The 21,160-nt window shown below is 34.3% G+C and overlaps 1 protein-coding gene across 2 annotated transcripts in view; it reads left to right on the top strand.

Annotated features, from left to right (window-relative positions):
• LOC140330909 (cadherin-7) overlaps positions 1–21,160 on the top strand; it is a 118,770-nt gene that overhangs the window by 52,783 nt on the left and 44,827 nt on the right. For both annotated transcript variants that reach the window (XM_072411494.1, XM_072411495.1), the window contains exon 3: positions 20,858–21,152. In XM_072411494.1, coding sequence (XP_072267595.1) covers positions 20,858–21,152 — 295 coding nt within the window. The remainder of the gene's footprint in view (positions 1–20,857; positions 21,153–21,160) is intronic.

Genomic DNA, 21,160 nt, shown 5'->3' on the forward strand with positions numbered 1-21,160 from the left:
TATATATATATATTTATTTATATCCTACAATAGTTATATATATAATTATATATATATAAGAAGCAAATAAAAGAACAGTGTGTGTGCTTGTGACTTTTGTGAAAAAAAAATCTAGTCCGATGGCTTCGTGCACGGTCATTCGCAAGATAGTCGCGGGGTTTACCCTCGAGCGGCTTCTCCGATCAGACATCGGAAGCTTTTATATAGGCGCCTATGTAGAGGAGTTGAACTCGGTTAACTCTTGCCTAACAGGAAAAAATAAGTGATTTAAAAATATGCTGTTTTCTTAGCGCACATAAATGTTTAAAACATTTAAACAGCGCAAACATTTTTTTTTAGGGCTAAGGGTAATATGTGTGCCATTAGGGGGACAGTGACTTTTAATGCAAGCTCGCCAGTGTAAAGCTGCCGGAGATGCGCGGCTCCGGCCGCAAGCTTTTTCAGTTGCTGAATTGCGCTACGGCGTACGATTTCGGATCGCAAATACGAATGCGCAAGCGTCCGATTCTGCTTGATGAATTAGGGCCATAGTGCCAAACATGGTAATAGATAGATTTTAGGTTTGCATACACTTTAATTTCACTGTTTTGTACTGTTTTAGATATACAGTACATGATCATATAGGGTTCATTTTATTGCAGTTTTATTACTATATATTATAATGTAATTTAATGTGGAGCAGTAAATTCCTCTTGAATGACTAAAGCAATTATAATAAGTATGAGAACTAGGCTATAGCAACCATCTAGAATCCCATGGGCCAATGCATTCTATAACTTTCGAGGAATCAGCCGGTTGAGAAAAGAATGCTCCCAAGTGCAGACATGGGGGAGCCTTGCCACCCCCAGAGTTAAACCTGGATATATATTTTTTTAAAAAAAGATAACGTTCTATGCAGTCTAAGATGATACAGTAACCTTCAGTTCAGTGAGATCAGTGCTGGTAGTTTTTGTTGCGCAGTTCCAAGAACAGAGAACAATGCCTACTGTCCTGCACCTGCTAACACTCCCTGTAAGCCTAGTGAGAAATCTCTCTGTAACCCTAACATTACCATTCTTTTAACCTTAACATCAACCTATAATTTAGTAAATGTACTCACTTGTTTTTTTAGCATCTTCAATATACTCAGTCCTAAAAAAAATCAGTGATTTTTCTTTTTCCTTATTGTATCTATAAAGTAGCATGTAATTTCCATGTAATGTTTCTTGCCAATTTAAAAAGACTATATTCTCACACTCAGCTTTTGTTTTTGTTCAATTCATACTTTTACAGCCTTTGTGTAAAGTATTTCAAATAATTTTATGAATGCTGATATGTTGTATTAGCTACTGTTGTTTATTAATATTTAAAATTATATCTGGTCTGTAGGATATGACCTAACTAAAATGAGCTTTCTTTATAGTTGAATCATCCAGATTATTGTATTATATACCATAGTTATGAAAATGTCTGAACTCCCAGCATTAATGTCCAAGTTTGTCTGGAAACTTAAAGCTGCATAAAGAAAGATTTATTCCTTGTTTTCAACTATCACGAAAGCTTAGGTCACACAGAGGCCCGTGGTTGAGGGCCTGCTGCCCAAAGCAGCAAATACATGCCTCTATGTGACCTAAGCCAACTTTATACAGGTAGTCCCTGGGTTACATGGAAGTCCTTAACTCGGGGACAGCCTGTATTTATATATATATTTACCCATCCAGACTACATGCAGTCTTTTAACCTTTAAGTGTAACCTTTTTTTTTCGTGGCGCTAAGAAGCCCAGTAAGATATTATTATAAAACAATTATTTAAGACCGTGGGTCCTAGCCTTGTGGGAATTTATTCCCTCTATTCCATTTGTGGCTATGTAACTACTTAAAATTTTTCGGTGATCTCCCATTTACTACAAGTGTACTGGATCAGGGAAAGTCTGTAAGGAAGAGATTTAAAGCCACCAATTTTATGGCTACATGACATATGTTGAGTAATCCAGTAAGGTTATCAGAGCTAAAGTGATGTATGCATACATGTTATTCTTAGAGTATAAAAAGCCAACCTGTTTTTGCTTTAGGATACAGTAGGTAGGGAGTATTCCAAACCTGTACTTTGTTTTGTTGTAATCTCTGCCCTAATAGAAATACATAGCTTCTCTTAATGCCCCATAGACACAAAAGGAAGCAAGAAGAAATTTCTCCAAAGCAAGAATAAGGTTCTTTTAAATAGTTGTTATGAACATGTGTCCTTTATTCCTCTTGGTAACAGCTCAACATTTTTAGTTTGACCTCACTTTGAGTTCTGGTCACAATGGTCAGTGAAACACATTGAGTCTGATTTATTAAAGCTTTCCAACACTGGAGAGAATACACTTTCATCAGTGAAGCTGGGTGATCCAGCAAACCTGTAATAAATTCCTTCAAAGTAATTTGCTGTTTGTTAGCAAATATTTTCAATCTTGGACCAGATCCATTCCAGGTTAACTGGATCACCCAGCTTCACTGATAAACATGTATGTTCTTCAGCCTTGGAGAGCTTTAATAAATCAGGCCTATTGGGAGAATGAATCTTCCCAGTGGACATTTAAACAGGAACGGCATGAAAAGTTTTGAATTTGGACACATTTTAAGTACCATAGGCTTTTTCCTAACATTTTGCAAACCACTAGGGGATAAGGTTCTGTCCAGTGTTCAGTAGACTAAAGGAAAAATAGTTTGTTAGTAAGATACTTACAATTAGTTCCATGAAGAGCAAAGGTTTAATGGTTAAAAGAGATTTTTGCTTTTTTGAAAGTCACATTGTAGAAGCAAGGGTTACCAGGTAATAGCAAGATTTTGTCGAATGTCAAATCCAGTAGGGTATAGCTGAGGAACACACAGAAATGTAAATGTTTTGTGAACAATTTGAGTAGTAAGATTTTGGGTCATCTTGTATTGGGAAGACATGCTATTTGTGCGGACAGCTAAGCTACAAAAGGGTTCTCCAGGATCTAGAAATTTATTGTTACTAAATATTGGTGAGATGGCTTCCAACTGGCTTATGCACACAGATCTGGGCTCACATTTATCAAACTGACTATCATTTATGACTGAATAAGTATTTTTAGCTAGTCAGTACTGAGTAAATGAAGTATCCAAAAACCGGGGACACCTTGACACCAACTGAATTCAACTATGCGTAAATATTGACTGCATTTTCATGATTCTGCATAAGGCTGTGAAGTGTAAAGTTATAAACAGCTACATTGGTTTTCCTCTCTAGAGACACCTATATAATAAAGTTATGCATATTAAGTAAACTTTAACATTGATCACATCTGTGTTTTCCCTAGGTTTGGCCAAATTAAGGTATTCAAATTATTCTAAACATTTAAATAAGCAAAATAGCACAGCAATAATATGATTCAAATGTAAGTGTAATTTAATGAGTGCGCATTTAGGTTGAAATAATTTATGTAATCCAGGAGGAAATGCATCTCTTCTCTAACTACTGAAGCATAATAATTAAGTTCTTGCTATTTCAAGGTGCATATCATTAATACATTTATGCTTGCATTTTCATGCTACAATATCAACATTTGTAAATTCTTTAAACTTCTAATATTTTCAAAGTTAATAGCCCATATTTTCTTATGATAACATTTTTTTTCTTTTTGGGAATTTTATGTCTTTCAAAATTACACTTTATTATGTTAGGAAAGTAGGTTGCAGATAACACAGGGCTTTGTTTCAAATCCTGATTTTATTTTCACTAGAGGGAATAAGTGTCAGTACATATAGTTAATTGGTCCCTTAGTGTTCCATGTAACCTATACAGCTGATGGCTATCACCTATTAAATGCCATTTTAGCAAATCTGAAAGTTTCACTCTGCTGGTAAAGTCTTTGTTGATTCTTATGACAGCATAGTTTGTGCTCAAGTAAATGAATATAGAATTTGTGAAGCCTAAATCACAAAGCTTTGACTATATCAGCAATCTAAATATGTTTTAACCAATTAAAGTACATCAAAACAAGTGTATGATTCCCATAATCAGCATGAAAATAGTCTTCAGCTGTGCAGTGTTCATTTTTTTTACATTCTATGTTAGGTATAGGAACAGTCTGACTTCATATTATGTTATATATTGTCTGCTGGTCCATACTTGAATTGTATACTGGTAATTACTGGCAATTAGACTCTACTTGATCTAATGCAGCCTGGCTTATCATCTCCCCCCTCTCACATTTCAAATCTCTCTCTGACCTATTCCTAGCTGTTAACAACACTGTTATTCGGCCCTCCCCTCAGGTACGTTGTTTCCATCGATTCTGCCCTCTCAATCACCCCCACATTCAGAACATCTCAAGGTCCTGCCTTCTCAACCTGTACAACATTTCCAAAATCTGCCCCTACCCATCCAAAGAGACTACCAAACTCCTCAGGCTCTTATCATATCTCGTCTGGACTACTGTAACCTCCTCCTCCCTGGTATTTTACTAGCCTGACTCCATTATGAATGCTGCAGCCAGACTCATCCATCCTTCCCACCGCTCCTTTTCTGCAGCTCCTATTTGTAGTTCCCTTCACTGGCTTCCATTTCACCCTAGTGAAAATCCCAAATCCCTCCACAGCTCCTGTCCCACCCACCTTTCTGACCTGATAGAAAAATACTCCCCTAATCTCTCTCTTTGCTTCTCCAACAACCTACCCATGTCTTCCCCACTCATAGACTCGTCACATGCAGAACTTCATGAATTTTCTAGTGCTGTCCTCACTCTTTGGAACTCTCTTCTATTCAGCTTGCTCCTACTTTCTGCAAATTTAAAAGAGCTTTTCAAACTCGCCTTACCTGTCTTTTTCTCTCCTAAACCCTTACTACTTACCCACCAATCCATGCTACTTCCTCTTAGATTGTAAGCTTTTCTGGGCAGGGTCCTTTCCTCCTCCTATGTAATTGTTTGTTTCTGTTTAATTATAAATAATATATGTAGAATATATAATATTATATGAATAATATTAATGATAATAATAAAAATAGGAAAATTGATGGTTGTCTTTTAAATTACACTTTTTAATTGTCGTCTCTGTTTCAAGTTATTCTGACTTTGTTAAAAAACAAAGCACATTCACATTCTTCATCTGTTAATCTGTAGCCCAATTCACCACATAAACTTTCATATACGTCAGGGGCCGTCCACCACTCTTCTATAACATCCACAAGGATAGCATTTAAACCGTCTTTCTTGGCACAAATTCTTTTTTGTACAACCATTACACTAGTTATTCAGTACAAGATTTGCATATACACCAAAAATCGTGGGGTGGCAAAAAGAACAAGGGCCATACACAAACCTGCACACATGTTTAGTGACATATCCTTCCATATCATTAAAAGTTTCCAGAGTACTTTAGTACGTGGTAGTACCACATAGCAGAATTTCTATTGTTATTGTCCCTGTATAGTGTATATATTTTTTGGTGGACTACAGCAAAATATACTGATGACTGTTTGCCTACTCTGGGCTCATTCACATAGAACTGCACTGCTAATAAAGAAATGTTTGAACTACTGTAGTCATCAATGCATGGATGTACTACCATTTCCAGATTTGACAAACTGTCTAAGCCTCTTTGCCCCAAGCAGGGCCAGCTTTAAGAAAAAGAGCCCCCACCTTTTCCAGGGTCCCAAATGAAAGAGTTGCATGGTTGCAGGGAAAGGAATGCTATGCAGTTGGGGCTCACATTTGTGTCTGGGGCTCCTAACCATGTCTGGCTCAAAACTGCTTCCATGTGCAGTTATAACGTCTCATCTGATACTAAGGTTAGCCAGCTAACAGGGAGGTTATAAGAGGGCAGCATAAGGCAGTTGGCTTGGCGAGAGGGAAACTAAAATATATCTTAAAGTATACACTTAAAGTCCTCATTCAGTTGCAGGTTGCCCCAATCTTCTTCCTTGTTCACTTCCTCCTTGTGATCTTTGGTCATCTTGATTTGCTGGGCTGGGATGACGTAACCTGCGTGGGAATTCATTCAGTCCCAGCAAGTACAGGGAAACAGGGATACATGTGCAGCTTAGCTTTTTTGACAGTTCAATGGAGTACCAAGCGGATAGCAAGGGTTATTACAGAATGAACATTGCTGTCCCTTTCTGCAATAATGCCCAGTCTGATTGAACATTTTTGTGTATTCAATTTTTGTTCCACTTTAAAAGAACACAAACAATCCTAAATACCAAATATGATAAAAACCACTGCTGAGGATGCAAGGATTTGTACTTTTCCATTATTTTGTGCATTTTTCTTATTATGCTGTTTTTCTAATAATTAGCTTGTTGTTCTAGCATGAATCAAGTGCTTTTTATTTATTTAAATGTAAACCAGTAGTTGTTTTAGGTTCCTAAGTTTTAACTTGGTATGTGTATTTTTTGTTATTAGGCTAGCTCAGAAAACTTGCGAAAAATAGCCTAGCTTCACATACTGAAAAGAAATAATACAATTTTTTTTAAAAGACTATGGGAACAAATAACTCAAACAATACCTAAACATAGTAACATATCCCATGAAAGCACTGCATTATTGTACATTACTTAAACTGCTAATTGTGGTTCTGTACCACCAACGACTCAGTTGCTTATTGCACAGCAAATTGTCTTGGACAGTTATAAATAATGATATAGTTTTTATCAACCCAAGAGATCAGTGGGTCATAAATAATAGTGGGCACCTGTATTGGTTGTGCACTTACAATCTATTTGGCACAAAATAAACCATCACTTTAAATATTATACCATGACTTTTCTTTACATAACCTTTCTCACATAACCTTTTTTTATCTTGTTATCTGCTTTTTGAGGGTTCAGTAGTTGCCTGAGGCTTATTGAAAAGGAAGATACTATACTCCTTTGTATCACTCTATGAAATATAAGAGTGGTCTCTGATGTTTTACATCAGGGTCATGAAGGTTTTTGTTACTCCATGACTTCTTCACAATACATTGGCTACTTTAATGAGGACCAGAAGAGAACAGTAATACAATATTATGCTATATTTTGCATATATTATTCTACCTTAATATTTTTAAACATTTTTTAATTTAAATTTTTCAAAAATAATAAATCAAATATTTATTGTAAACATACTGCAAATAGTGGTATCATACATCAAAAAGAAATGTAATCATAAAGTACCACAGGGTAGAAAATTTTACTTAATACAATGTTCATTATTATTTTAAATTAAATAGTAATACATATGAATGTAAGCAGCTTAATATAAATTTGCCTATGAATGTTCCATTCCGATTCCCAGGTAGCTGGAAATGTATGCCTGAAATTTTATTTAGGATTTCATAGCTGGTTTATTATTGCCTGTGGGTCCTGCAAAGACAAAAAGACAGGACAGCAAGTTGATTCACTGTCCATACAGACAGGATTAGGGGTGTTAGGGATGTTATCCACTTGTGTCTACTAAGTCCACTTGTGTCGCTAAGTCCTAAATCTAAATAATAATATTGGGCTGTGTGGAATGAAACTGAAGAGGTATTTAAAGTTTAATAAAGACTAAAATGACTTTGGCCCTCAGCAGGACTAATGGGCCTTTGAATATTATACCCTACAAAATATAAGTAATTTAAAAGCCTAATTCTAAAAGGGTAGATCATATACAGTACAGTTAGTAACATTTAATAATCACATTTATGAATATACACATTTAACTCCCTTTTATTACTGAGCACAAAGACCAAAGTCATTATAAAACACTTATATTATTACAAGGCTCTATACTATTCAAAAAGGCATATTTGTTTGAAAATTGCTCAAAAACCGGTGCAAAATTTTCACATTCATTTTCAATAAATGACATTTTCAATGTTGACCTGTGCCATTGTGAGTAACAGTCTAGTCTGCAGCAACCCTTTATCATGCAGCTGTATCTGTTACTAATCTTTCACAGGACCAATCCAACAATTACAAATCTGCTGGAAAAAATAAGAACATGCAAACCAAACACTACATTGGACCTTTATATACAGCTATAACCAGAAGAAACCATTCACGATTAACTATCATACATTGTACACAGTGCTACACACATGTCTTTACAGGGAAAACAGTGTTTATTTATTAAAGGTTATTTACTCAGCATTAAATTATACATCTGCAAGAGTGTAAGGTAAAGGTCTACATTCTTCAACCTCCAATCATTTCTATGGTCAAACACAATTGGCCTTAACTTGAATGTGGATAGGGAACCAATTGTAACGGCCAATATTTGTTTACAGCAGTGGCCCATATATAATAAAAAGTAATATACTGTACCTGGAAATAGCAATTTAGCAATTTTTATTGGTGCACCACATGTTTTTGTCAGATGTTAAACTGTACTAAAGCACAGACCAGTCTCTCCTTGATTAAATAAGACGTGACTTCTGCTAGATAAAAGTATCCTTCAAAAATAAGGACTCTGGAAATTAAATGATATATGGTGGAGCCTGTTGGTTCCACCACCATGGTTTACCTGTGTAAAGTATCATCTGACCTACTCCATGTAATAAAGCATTTAAGCTTGAACAAAGTGTTGTCCCCCCCCTTTCTGAAACTATATGAAAACTTAACTAAAACATCAGAAGAAAATAATTTTGTTCTTTTGACGAAACCCAAACTAAATTCATAGTAATAATCAAAATATTACATTATCTAAGTTATAGATATAACATCTAACGCATTTTGGAAGAAAAACAATGTGATATATTTTGAAGAAGATGCATCGAAACTGAAACACTTATACATGTTTGCTAAACTACCAAAAAATAAACAATCCTAGACTTAGGTTTTTCCGTTCCTTTATTTGATTGTGGGCAAAAGTATCCAGAAAAACTCTGGGAAGCCTAACTGAATCTAAAGCCTCCGGACTATACCAATTCACAATTGAAATTTTTAACATTTATACCTTGGTACTTAAGGAAAAATGTCCAGCAATCATTCACGGTAACATGCATAAATATTTTCAGGTAGTCTTCCAGCCACAGTATCAACCCCCCTGGGCACCCCCTTTCCCTTCATCCACTCCTCCCCCTCAAGTAACACTCTGACCTCAAATTGAAGTTCATGTTTTACATTTGGGTATGCTTCTCTAACTGCAAAAAAAACAGCAATTCTTCAAATTTATTATTGATTATGTGATATTATTTTAGGATTATTAAACTTTTGCAATTTACACAATGGTAAACCTAATAAAGATACAGTAAAACAAATCAAACAAATGTCTAAACATTACTATAACAAGCTTTAGAACAGTTTGTGTCCTAATGCAGAGTTTCTAAACTGACTCATAGCTGCAAGGAAGTAAAAGAAGAATGAGTGTACCCCAAAAAACACCAGTTAGATACAGATGACTGAAGTTATCCACCACGGATACACAGAAAAATCTAAAGTGCCCAGTCTAATAGTCAGGGCTTTAGTAGGTTTTCTCTATTTATGTCCCACAGGGAATGCTAACAAATGATTGTCTATGTAACTCAAATGGTAAAAAGACACAATAAAAGCCAGATGAAAAAAGCCTGTGGTTTGCTGAAACAGTGGAGTCTTGTCTATTGCAAACCTCCTAGCATGCCGATAAAAATATAATTACTGGATAGCATTTTGTCTTTTGATTTTTTTTACACTCACTGTTATACATTTCTGATCCATTAAATATCTGTACAGATTTGATCTATTTCTGATTTCCCTGCATGTGTTCTATTCTAGTTAAGTTTACTTCCTACATGATATGACCAGTTAAATTTTAGAGAATATCCCAGTGGAATTTTAGCTAGAGTATTTAGGACTATATTATTTTCTGCTGAAAAAATTAAAATTAAATTAAAATTGGAGCTAAACTCTCAATCCTCAATTATGTATTAGTATACCTAGTCTACCATCATTTCAAATCCATAAATTAGCTTTTTTGAGTTCCAGTTTTCTTGCCTCATGCTTGTTATGTTTTCTTTCTTCCTCACCCCAAAGTGTTCATCTTTCATATGAACAGGGGACACCACTCTGTAGCGGACTTTCACCATTTCTTTATTCTCTCCATTGGCTCCTCTACTTTTTTCAGCCTCCTTTGTTCCGGGTAGTGACTCATTTTCCTGGGAATGCATCTACATTATCAATCAGCACACAAATAGCATAAAAACCCCATTTTGTGGCCTGTAATTTTCTATTTGAGCTATAGGAATAGATAGCATTTGAGAAGAGAAAACATGTAAACAGATTATTGTGAGTTGAAACTCGTAAACCTGAATTATAGGCTATTAGCTAAATGCAGTGAAAATACATATACTGTGTATAAGCTGTTCTTACTATAACATGATGTGTTACCTCCACTAGCAATAAGTATTCATTCTACTGTTTGTATGGTGGAGTAGTGATGGTAACCTAGGGCTGAACAAGTTTTAGGACTCCAGAACACCAATCCTTTTTATTTTCAGAATTCACAGAGAGAATTGAAAGCAATGCCAATTAAGACATCAGAAACAGCAAAGAAATATATCAGTTTACAAGATTTCCAAAACTTTAATCCCAACATGTACCTTTATGTACTACACTCCATCCATACTACACTTCATCTAATTTGGTAGTGCATATAAATATGTAAAATTGCCAATCATATGAGTCAGTGTAACTAACAGATATCATCTAGATTATCATTTAGCTATGAAGCCATGACAGTTACAGCTGCATGCTATGAAATGAAGGCACATTACTGTATAATTTATCATATTAGGATGTCAATATGCTAATTATAGAGTACAGCTGAGCAATATAGTTGGTGGGTTGGAAAAGGCACATATAACTAAGGACATGGGACTGGGATTAGATGTATGCAAGTGGTAATAATTCTGATATCTTTTGAGTTAGACCATGTGATTCACTGGGAGTTATTAAAATATTAGCATGCACAGTACATCACTAACATGGAAATTTAAATAATTACCTTAACTCTTTCAAAGCTCTCTATGTTAGTTGATAATTAGTTAGTAATTAATATGACATGCCAAATTCATTATAGAGAAAAAAAACTGATTGTAGCAAACCAAAAATCCGCTGAAACCTGAATTATTTAAAAGATATATATATATATATATATATATATATATATATATATATATATATGCCACCTCTCTAAACTCTTATTGATATAAAAGTATTTTAGATATTTGAACTAGCCCAGGCATTGTGAATATGTAGTTCTTATACCGCTGTTAACACACTGTACAAATTGCATTAGCTGACAGGTTATGCTGTCAAGTCATTCTACCCTGGTGAGAAGTAATATAACAGTGTAAATGCATAAAACGAATGACACTTATTTCACATAGCTTGCTAAAGATAAAGTGCAGTCCAAGTTAGAGAAAAAAAAATTTAAGGAGAAAAACAAATATGGATTTCTATATACATAATGGTAATGTAGACATTTCTTGTAATCCCCTGATATCTGGGGCTTTATGTGAATTTATTTTGAGATAGAAGTGATTGAAGATAGTGATTGATCTCTCTGAGGGAACACACACAAATGAGTTAAGATACTGCAATTCCAGATTAGGAGTGGGTACATTGTTTATGGGTCAATTTACCACATAATAGTTGATTTGATCTATTTGATCTCATTTGACATCCTTGTTCTCTGTATACCATTGGGGTCCCATAATTTGTGTAGCTGGCATGCAAATAACACAAACAAGGAAAGAAAATCTGTTCTCTGTGGGGATTAAAGTATAGTTTATTAGTGAGCCTTGTTACCTGGAACTACTTTTTTAACCTATACCTATATACAGGACCTATACAGGAGCACCATGCCATAATATAAAGTGGTAATTATTCTAATCACCAACCTTTAAATCACCAGAAAGTGTTTATAACTTTTTAAGTAGAAGTAGCGATAACCCTCCATGGAAATCAAGATATTTGTTTCAAACAGGTTTTACTAAACCTTTAGAAAACTCAAAGAAAATCAAGAAGCTTTTTTTTATTCTATATATAAATGTATGCAAATTATTTAACTGTAGGTTCATTGTGCTTTTAAATTTCTATAATAGGTAAACTATTCCAATATATATATTTAGATGTGTATGAGATACTTAAGCCTTTCCAATAATTCTGCAAATCAGCTTGAGGAGAGTCTATAAACATGTCCAGCTAAATATATTATATGAAAATAAGATTTTTTGCCAAGGGTATTGGAATACATTTTTCTAGGTCACTAAACTAAGTGTCAGCACAATCAGCAACCGAAACTAGGCAGGAGGCAGCTGCCAGAATCAAGAAAGAATGTAAGAAATTGAGACTGCTATACAGATATTTTCTGATTTGCAGAGGCACTACCAGGAGTTGATTTCTTCATAGCCAACATAGGCACATGACTACAAACGCATCATGTTACTATCAGTTACAAGTCTGTGTATAAAGAAAGACTCCAGATTGCTGCCCTGCTGGCACAGTTTGTTTTTCATTAGTGGAATGGGTTCCTAGCTATAGAACTACCTTTTGGAAGTTTAAGCAAACATTGAAGGCTAAAGATGGAAAGAGTTCTTCTAGTTATCAGTTCCATGTGCACTGATTTAGAGCAGGCAAAATGGGCATGTTCAATTATCTCTAATACTTTTTTGTCTTCGTATTATTTATTATATAGAAACGACAATAAATACTTGGTATGTAACCTTTTATGACATAGAATGAATATTGATTTTTCATAGAGGGTGATGACCAGGACAGCAGACCAACAAAAGCACTTTTTATTTCTCACAGTCTTCTTCATGGCCCTTCTATAAATTAAAAGACGTACTATATAAAACTGTACTGTATAAACATACTGTATAATTTCAATCCAAAACATTTATATTGTTAGAGAAGGAACAGAGAAGCATTAGCACTTTTGTCAGGTTTTCATTGTTCATGTCCCAACTGGAGAGATCTCTCCAATTTATGTGTCATTATTATTCTTATTCTTATTATTAATATTAATAGTAATAATAATAATATTATTGTTATTATTATATTGTTATATATTATTATTATTATTAGTAATAATAATAATAATAAAAAAAACAGTATTTATATAGCACCAACATAATAAACAGCTCTGTACATTAAATAGGGTCAGCAAATAACAGACTGATACAATGATACAGGAAGAGATGACCTTGCCCAGAAGAGCTTACAATCTAAGCGGTGAGGGATAAGGACCATTGTCACTTTGTACAACAAATATGGGGGAATTTAAAATGTTTCCTTGTCACTTTGACAGGTGTAGAGATGGTATTTTTAAGTGGGTCACTTGTTGTAGTGACAATTGTCATAAGTGTAATTAAACTTCATTTATGTTAATGTTGTATACCTGAGGACAGGTGGTAAACACAAACAGCACAAAAAAATCATCAACCTTTCCTACCCTATACAAAATGTTAGCGTTTCTTGTTCTTGTTTATTCTTTTCTAAATTGTTCTACATCTAACATCAGTGTTATATCCAGTAACTTCAAAATGATCTTGAAAAGCTTGCCGTTTAACCTTTTATTTAGTACATGAAAAATGACTGGACAAGTTAAACCATCTTTGATACATAATAAATCTTCCAAAATGTAAATGCCCTTGCCACATAAAGCATTGGGAATAGTTATAGTCTGGCATTAAAATGGTTATGGTCCAGTAGTTTATAGTATTATATGGTGACAATTAGTTACAGTTATTAGTTTAGCTGGTTTACATCTTCACCTTTTAAAGTTTTAAAGTATTTTATGGTTGTAATTATTCTTTCCTCCAGCAAGAGTTGTGATGTATAAGATGTAATCTATTGTAGTGAGACCTTAGAATCTTAGAACATGAAAAGAATAACCTTCAACAGAACTGGCAATGATAGCACATTTCAGTATTATATTAACTAAATAATTTGCAGTGATCTTTACCCAAAATCATTTTTTTTTAAATGCTTACATTACACAGACTTCTAAAGGTCTTTTCTCTACATTAGTGAACATTTAGGAAACAGTATGCATGAAATAACTGCTAAACTAAAAATTCATGTATAAGCTAAAGTATACAGTTTATTTAGCTTAGCTTACTTATTATGGAGTACATAGAAATATATTAGTGTTAAATGGATACAAATGTGTCATCTGCATAATGGATTGAATTATCCATTAAGCATTAAGTGCACTGGTATATGTTGCTCCATTTCTGTATCCTAAGCGCAGATCCCCAGATATTACAAAGCTTATGTATGAAGGTGGTTGTGCACCCAGGTTTCAAAAGTAAGTAGTAAGTGCTCCAAAGGTCCTCAATTATTAAAGAGAGGCAATTTGCCTTGATAAGCAAAATTTGACTGTCCTCTGTAAACACATATTTCAAATTTAATATGCTAAAATATGGAGTCAATAAAGAGATTTTATAAGAAAATAGAGATTTTTTATGAAAATAACTGAAGGCTTCACAATGTATATTGAGAACTACACTCATACAAAGAGACTGACTCTCCAAGAAGGGAGAGGATAGACTATCATGGAAGAACCTGTGTGATCCAGCAAACCTGGAATTTGTTATCATCCGGCAAATGTTTCAATCCTGGACCAGATCCATTTAAGGTTTGCTGGATCACTCAGGTTCTCCCATGATAGTCTATCATCTCCTGTGCTGGAAAGCTTTAACAAATCAGGCCCAAAATGTATTGAATAAGGGAATGCTGCTTACTTACATCTTGTACCTTGGTGGTCAAAGGATCAGTGTTCTTTACTCTAAACTGATTTGTAACATATTTCTAACTTTAATGTGTCCATACAGCTTTTCAGATTGACTTTTTGGGTATGGATAGTGTCAGCCATGAAATATAGCCTGAATGACAGTAGTAGGGGCTTGGAAGTGTTAACAGTTAGCAGTGAAAAAAAGTAATGGTGAAAGGAGCTAGGAAAAACAGATGAATCGAAATGCTGAATAAGAAGAAAAAGCCCACATGCATTTGCAGGCACTGTGGGGCAATTCATCCTCGAAGTTCACAATAGAATGATTTAAAGTCATTTAGGTATAGTCTCTAAAAATTTATCTCCCCCTCTTCCAATGTACTTGATTTGTGTAACTTTTTTAGAGGACTTTTTTCACATTTTTTTTTATCTTCAGGAATTCTTTTAAAAGTATTTTTATAATTTTGACTGTAATTTTCATTGGCTGTTAAAGAATTTTATAAACCTACTCTCAAGAACATTTTGTACAACACTGCTGGGAAGCTAACAGCTCCACCTGTGTACATTAAGTTACTTGCAAAATATGTAGTTATCGGGAAATTACTTCTACAACATTTAGCCTGGAAAAAAATTGTATTGAGAAGTGTAAAATTGTATTGAGAAGCTTGAGAAGTGTATGCTGGTAGTAACTGTGCACCTTCAAAATTCTTTGGTATAGAAAGATTCAACACACACAAATAGGGATTGATGACTTAACGTTTCTTTGTTATGTTCAGTAGGAATGTTAATGCATTCCCGTAATGCAAGGCTATGTAACTCTAGGTCATCCATGCCAAGTGATGGATTAGTAAGCACTTCAAAAAGTTAAAGAGGGGATCTTTTTAACATTATAAACGCCTCCACTATTCATGACTTTTGTCTGAACTTTTGCTTTTTATATTATCTATGGGATATGTTTTTTATTTTTTTCATAATAACAGAACAAAGCATGAATAAATGACCTTATACCACAACTAGTATTATTTTATCATAAAATCCTGTACTTTGGTTTCCAGGTAATTTAGGGAAGGGTACTTACATTCTAATGGTTCATATGATAGGTGTTGTATGCAGAGTTGGGAGATTTATACCTGTTCAGTTCAAAGTTAAAGTATCTAAGGCCATTGAATAGAACCTTGATGATGATGATGATGATGATGATGATGATGTGATGATTTCAGAACTTTGGACATTTCACAGAAACAAGTTGGCTTTATTATTGAATGAAATGTTTTGCTGAGTGAAATGTCTATATGAACCTTGATCCTGATTTTCCATAGATTAGAAGAAGAAACCTGATGGCAAAATCTACATGCATAATATTACAACCCATGTGTAGAATTTGCATTTATGGGTTTACAATTTGGCGGGTTTATATTATGATTTCCTGCGTGCCACCTTACCCTGGTGGTCCTGTCACTCCAGGGTATTAATTGTGTTCGATTTACAGACATTTAACTCTAGAGAAGTGCCAAAAAATGTTTTCTTAAAACAGCTTAGCTGTACTGACATAAGCTCTTCACTAATTGATGACTGTCCAATTAGTTTTTAGATAAGCAGGGATCCTTAAAAATGTTTGGGTGAGAAAAAGTTTTACAAATAGAACAAAACATTGTAAACAAGTAACCTCTTATGTTTTAAGTTTGAACACTACTACAGATGCTATTATATATATATATATATATATATATATATATATATATATATTTATTTTTTTATTAAAGCAGATTCTCAAAATTCTGTCATGGGAAACTGGTGTTGAGTTTGCCAGCAAACATTTTCTTGCCAAACAGATTGAAGTCATTTTAGGTTATGTTTGTATTGGTTTTGCTAGATCGGCTCTACTTTTTGAAATAATGACCTCAATAAAAACCTCATAGAAAACTAATGAAACATGAAAATTAAACAAGATATGCCTACATATACAAAATTACATTTTTGAAATACTTAATGTCAATATATTCTACATTCAGTATACTTACAGAACTAATCACAAAGAAGTCATTGAAAAACTCTGTTTGTATGATTTCCTTTTATTCTGATGATCAGGACAATCATGTTGAAGGCTCCAGCAGTAGTCTGCCATCATGTGTCTATCCCATCTGTCCTGATACCTTTCTTCCATCAACTTTATATCTTGATGGAACCTCTCCCCTTGTTCCTTACTGAAATCGCCAAGGTTTTCTGGAAATTTTTACAAATGATTATGGAGATAGTGTACCTTTATGCTCATAGTAGCACTCAAAAGTTCTTTATAATTTTGTGCTTTATGGTTACCCAAGAAGTTCTTGACAACCATGACATAGCTGTGCCAGGCAGAAGCTTCAGTATCAGTCATGTAACTTGTCTGCTGCTGGGGTCCATCAAATCCTCCTGCTTCTAATTTTTCAGTACTCAATCCAGGAAAGAATCTACAAATGTATTTGAAGAAATCACCGTCCTTGTTTAGAGCTTTAACAAATTGCTTCATTAATCCCAACTTTATGTGTAGTGGGGGGAGAATGATTTTTTCTTTGTTAACCATTGGCTCATTAATGATGTTCGCTGCACCTCTTTTTATGTTTTCCCTTGGAGGCCATGTCACTTTTTTCCAGTGATCCTGCTTTGCTCTACTATCCCACAAGCAGATCAAACATGGGTACTTTGTGTATCCACTTTGCTGTCCAAGTACAAAGTTAGGAATTTTTAAATCAACACACCATTGGTGTTCATGATAGCAAAGCTTTTGTAAGACCATTTTGACATTTTCTTCTTTAAGTTTTGTTGAGTGACCAATTGGAATTGATGCATAGCAGTTGCCATTATGTAGTAAAACAGATTTCAAACTTACAGTGGAACTGTCTATGAAAAGCCGTCAGTCTTCTGCTCGGTATTCTGGTATTCCCATATGGGCTAGTAGTCCAGAGATGTTACAACAGTACACAAAGTCCCCATCTTCACTGAAGTATGGTAGGAGTGTCACTTCTCCTATAAACCATTTATTACTTGTCCTATAAACCAATATTTTACCTTCCTGTCTCAGACAGTTCTTTTCTTTTATCCTGGATGCTAAAAGTTCAGATGCTTGTTTTGACTGACTTAGCTCACGTATTAAATCATTGAGCTCTTCTTGGGAGAACTGCTGGTTTGATGAAACACTTCCTTCATATTCACTCCCACTGCTAACTCCTGGATTACACTCCAAACTCTGTATATCCTCTATGCCAGGTACGGGAATATCAAATAGTGTACTGAACACTGGTATGGGAACATCAGCACCATGCGGCACAGATCGTCCTGTTGATTCCAAATCAGGGTACTCCCACTTGTTTTTCTTGTATTGATTGAAACCTTTTACATTCACAGCACAAAAATAACAATCATGATGATGATTTTTGGGCTCTCACCATACCATAGGTACACTAAATTTCAAACTTTTCAGTTTTCCATTTTTCCACTGACGTAGACACTACACAAGTTTTGCATACCATATGGGGAGCCCAATACTTATCTTGGTCCCCCAGTTTAATACCAAAATATGCAAGATATGCTTGTTTCATAAATTCTGTAATGTTTCTTTTCTTCTTTGTTTTTGCTAAGAATATTCACCACAAATGTAGCAAAATACATTAGGGTCATTTAAACAACTTCTTGAAGAAAAGAAAATGTATGAATAAAAAGAAGGCAAATGCAATTTCATGAAAATAATGCTACATATAATATATAAAATACAAAACATTGGTGTAAATAAAGATTGATAATAATATGCTGTGTTAACATTTGTTGTTGGTAAAATTGTCTATTCAGATTTCTGTATCACAGGAACTAGAGCCAATTCAATGAAACTGATGTCATATCTGGATTCAACAGACCTGAAATACACTAAATATATTAAAATCCTTGGCAAGTGAAAAAAAAATGTTGAACTGTGTTATACTTAAATTGATTTTGGCATTAAAATTTTAAAGTTTTAAAATGACAGTTAGAAAAAAAAATGCATCCAGGCATGCTGGGTAAAAAGGTTAATTATTTTACCTAGGACAGCCAACACTATTACTGCTACCACTGAATCTGTCATTTAGTTACAAGTCAACTTTGGTGAGTGTAGGGGAATCAGTTAATTCTTCCTTCCAAACCCTGAAATTACCCATAAAACACTTTTGTGCAATTTGGTCAAATATTGTATCAATTCAAATTTTTGTTCACTTGTTTTTTTCAGTGAATTAAATTTTGTCCAAATTGCCCATTGGTTTTATTTGATAACATACTGAGTAATTGTACTATGAGGAAAGAAAAGGAAAGTACCAAGTATCTTTATAACTTACGGTAAATGTAACTTTTTGGGGCAGAAATACAGTTCAGTTATAAAAGCTCATCTCTATATAAAACTTTCACTGTTTTCACAATCCAACATTCACTATTTTACACATCAATCAATCTTGGGGAATGTGTATTTTACCAGGTTCTGTATAAAATATGTTTGCAAAATCTAAACAGATTTGTGTACAAGTTGGAGTTGTTAAATTCCTATATATATTTAATAGTCACCTAGGAATAGCTGAGAAATAAATCCTTTCCAGTATAACATGTTTAGTTCTTCCAGTACTTTTTATCCACAATAAATTCCAGAGTACAAGACTTCTGACTTCAGATGTCATGGTTACTGATGTAGAATTCTCAGGCTGAGTTGCTCCCTTGACTTTCCCCTTTGAAGATTTAAAAGCGGTGTGGCTATAATTGAACAAAGCATAATTTTAAAAGTAATGTTGGCTACATGTCAAGACCAAAATAGTGGTTTTCTTTTTATATTTTATTAAGTCTCTTTCACACAGTCCTTTTTTATGTGTTTGATGATTCTTTGCAGCACTGTTCAGATCAGTCTTGATCACCCTTGAATGTTCTGATCTGTTTCTGGTCTGTTATGTGATAGTCAAACTATAACACAAACTGATACTTTTACCAATAATGTAATGCACATATATTAAAATACATCAGTCCGTATTACTGAGATGACCAAGGTTTGACAAGCTCAGTAGACTTTTTATGTTTGTTTTTTGATACCACTGTCAGTCTGTGAAGTCTAACCACATTCTAGGAGACTACAAAGACCTTTACTGCTTTAGTGAAACTGGCTGGTTGAAACTGAGTGGACCACACAAATGCACCTTCTTAGCCTTAGATTTAGTCTACACGGACGTTTTCCCCAGCATTTAACCTGAAGCTCTAAAAGCCCATGTTTGAAATTCCCATGCATTTCAATGAGCTAATCTACACCATGACCTTTCCTTGAGGCACGTTTATGAGCTTTATCTATAATGCTGCTTGTAATGTTTAAAAAAATTAAACCCTGGAAAACACCCAAAAACGCGGGCAAACGCTTCTATTTATTTTAATAGGGTTTATAAGCACTTGAAACGTAAACACGTTAAAAATGTGGTAAAATGAGGCATAGGCGTTTTCCAGGATTTTAAAGACATGATTTAAAACGCTGCAAAAAGTGCATAAAAAAGCATATAATGCAGTGGGAAAGTTTACATGCGTTTTTAAAAATGTCCGTGTAGACCCAGCCTTATAAATGTTACTGTATGACAGTATGTTATTAGATACAGACTTTTATTTACAAATGTAATTATTATAGCAGAAAAAATAGCAAACTCCAAAAGTATTTGCAGATGTTTTTCTCTAGTTTGTCTGCAATAAACTGAGATTTGACACATGAAAATTCTAAAGGCTAACACAGCGCAGGCAGAAAATGAACACATGTAGCATTCTCAAGATGGAGGGACAATTTACACAAAGTCAGTTGAAGTCTGTAGAAATAAAAGTTAAAAAACATGAATGTGTTTTGTTCATGATGAGACCAAAGTGTCAGTGGAAAATGCATTTCAAAGTATTTACAAGCATATATTCTCCAGAATACTTTCAGCTCTGCAGTGTGTGATTTTTAGCACAGTATGAAATGAAAAGTGATTCCAAACTGTTTATTAAGAGATATAAAAATGTGTTTGCCTCCTAAAGCAGTTGACAGGTCTTCATTATATTTTACCATAAACTAGATGGTTTTGGCAGATCATATTTTGAACAATGACAATTCCCATATTTTTTATATGAAACACTGATTATATCTTACTTGGCATTCTCCTAATGAATATTAACTTTTGTCAATTTTTCAACAGCTTCATTCCGATGTGGACACTGGAGAAAATTCTATCAAATATGTCTTGACAGGCGAGGGGGCAGGAACCATTTTTAATATCGATGAATTTACTGGGGATATACACGCAACCAAGAGATTGGATCGGGAAGAACAAGCCTACTACACTCTTCGTGCACAAGCTTTAGACAGGCAGACAAATAAACCCGTGGAACCTGAATCTGAGTTTGTCATTAAAGTGCAAGACATAAATGACAATGAACCAAAATTTTTGGATGGGCCTTACATTGCTGGCATTCCTGAAATGTCACCTGTTGGTAAGAAA

Source organism: Pyxicephalus adspersus, chromosome 5 (assembly GCF_032062135.1).
Source record: "Pyxicephalus adspersus chromosome 5, UCB_Pads_2.0, whole genome shotgun sequence".
NCBI lineage: Eukaryota > Metazoa > Chordata > Amphibia > Anura > Pyxicephalidae > Pyxicephalus > Pyxicephalus adspersus.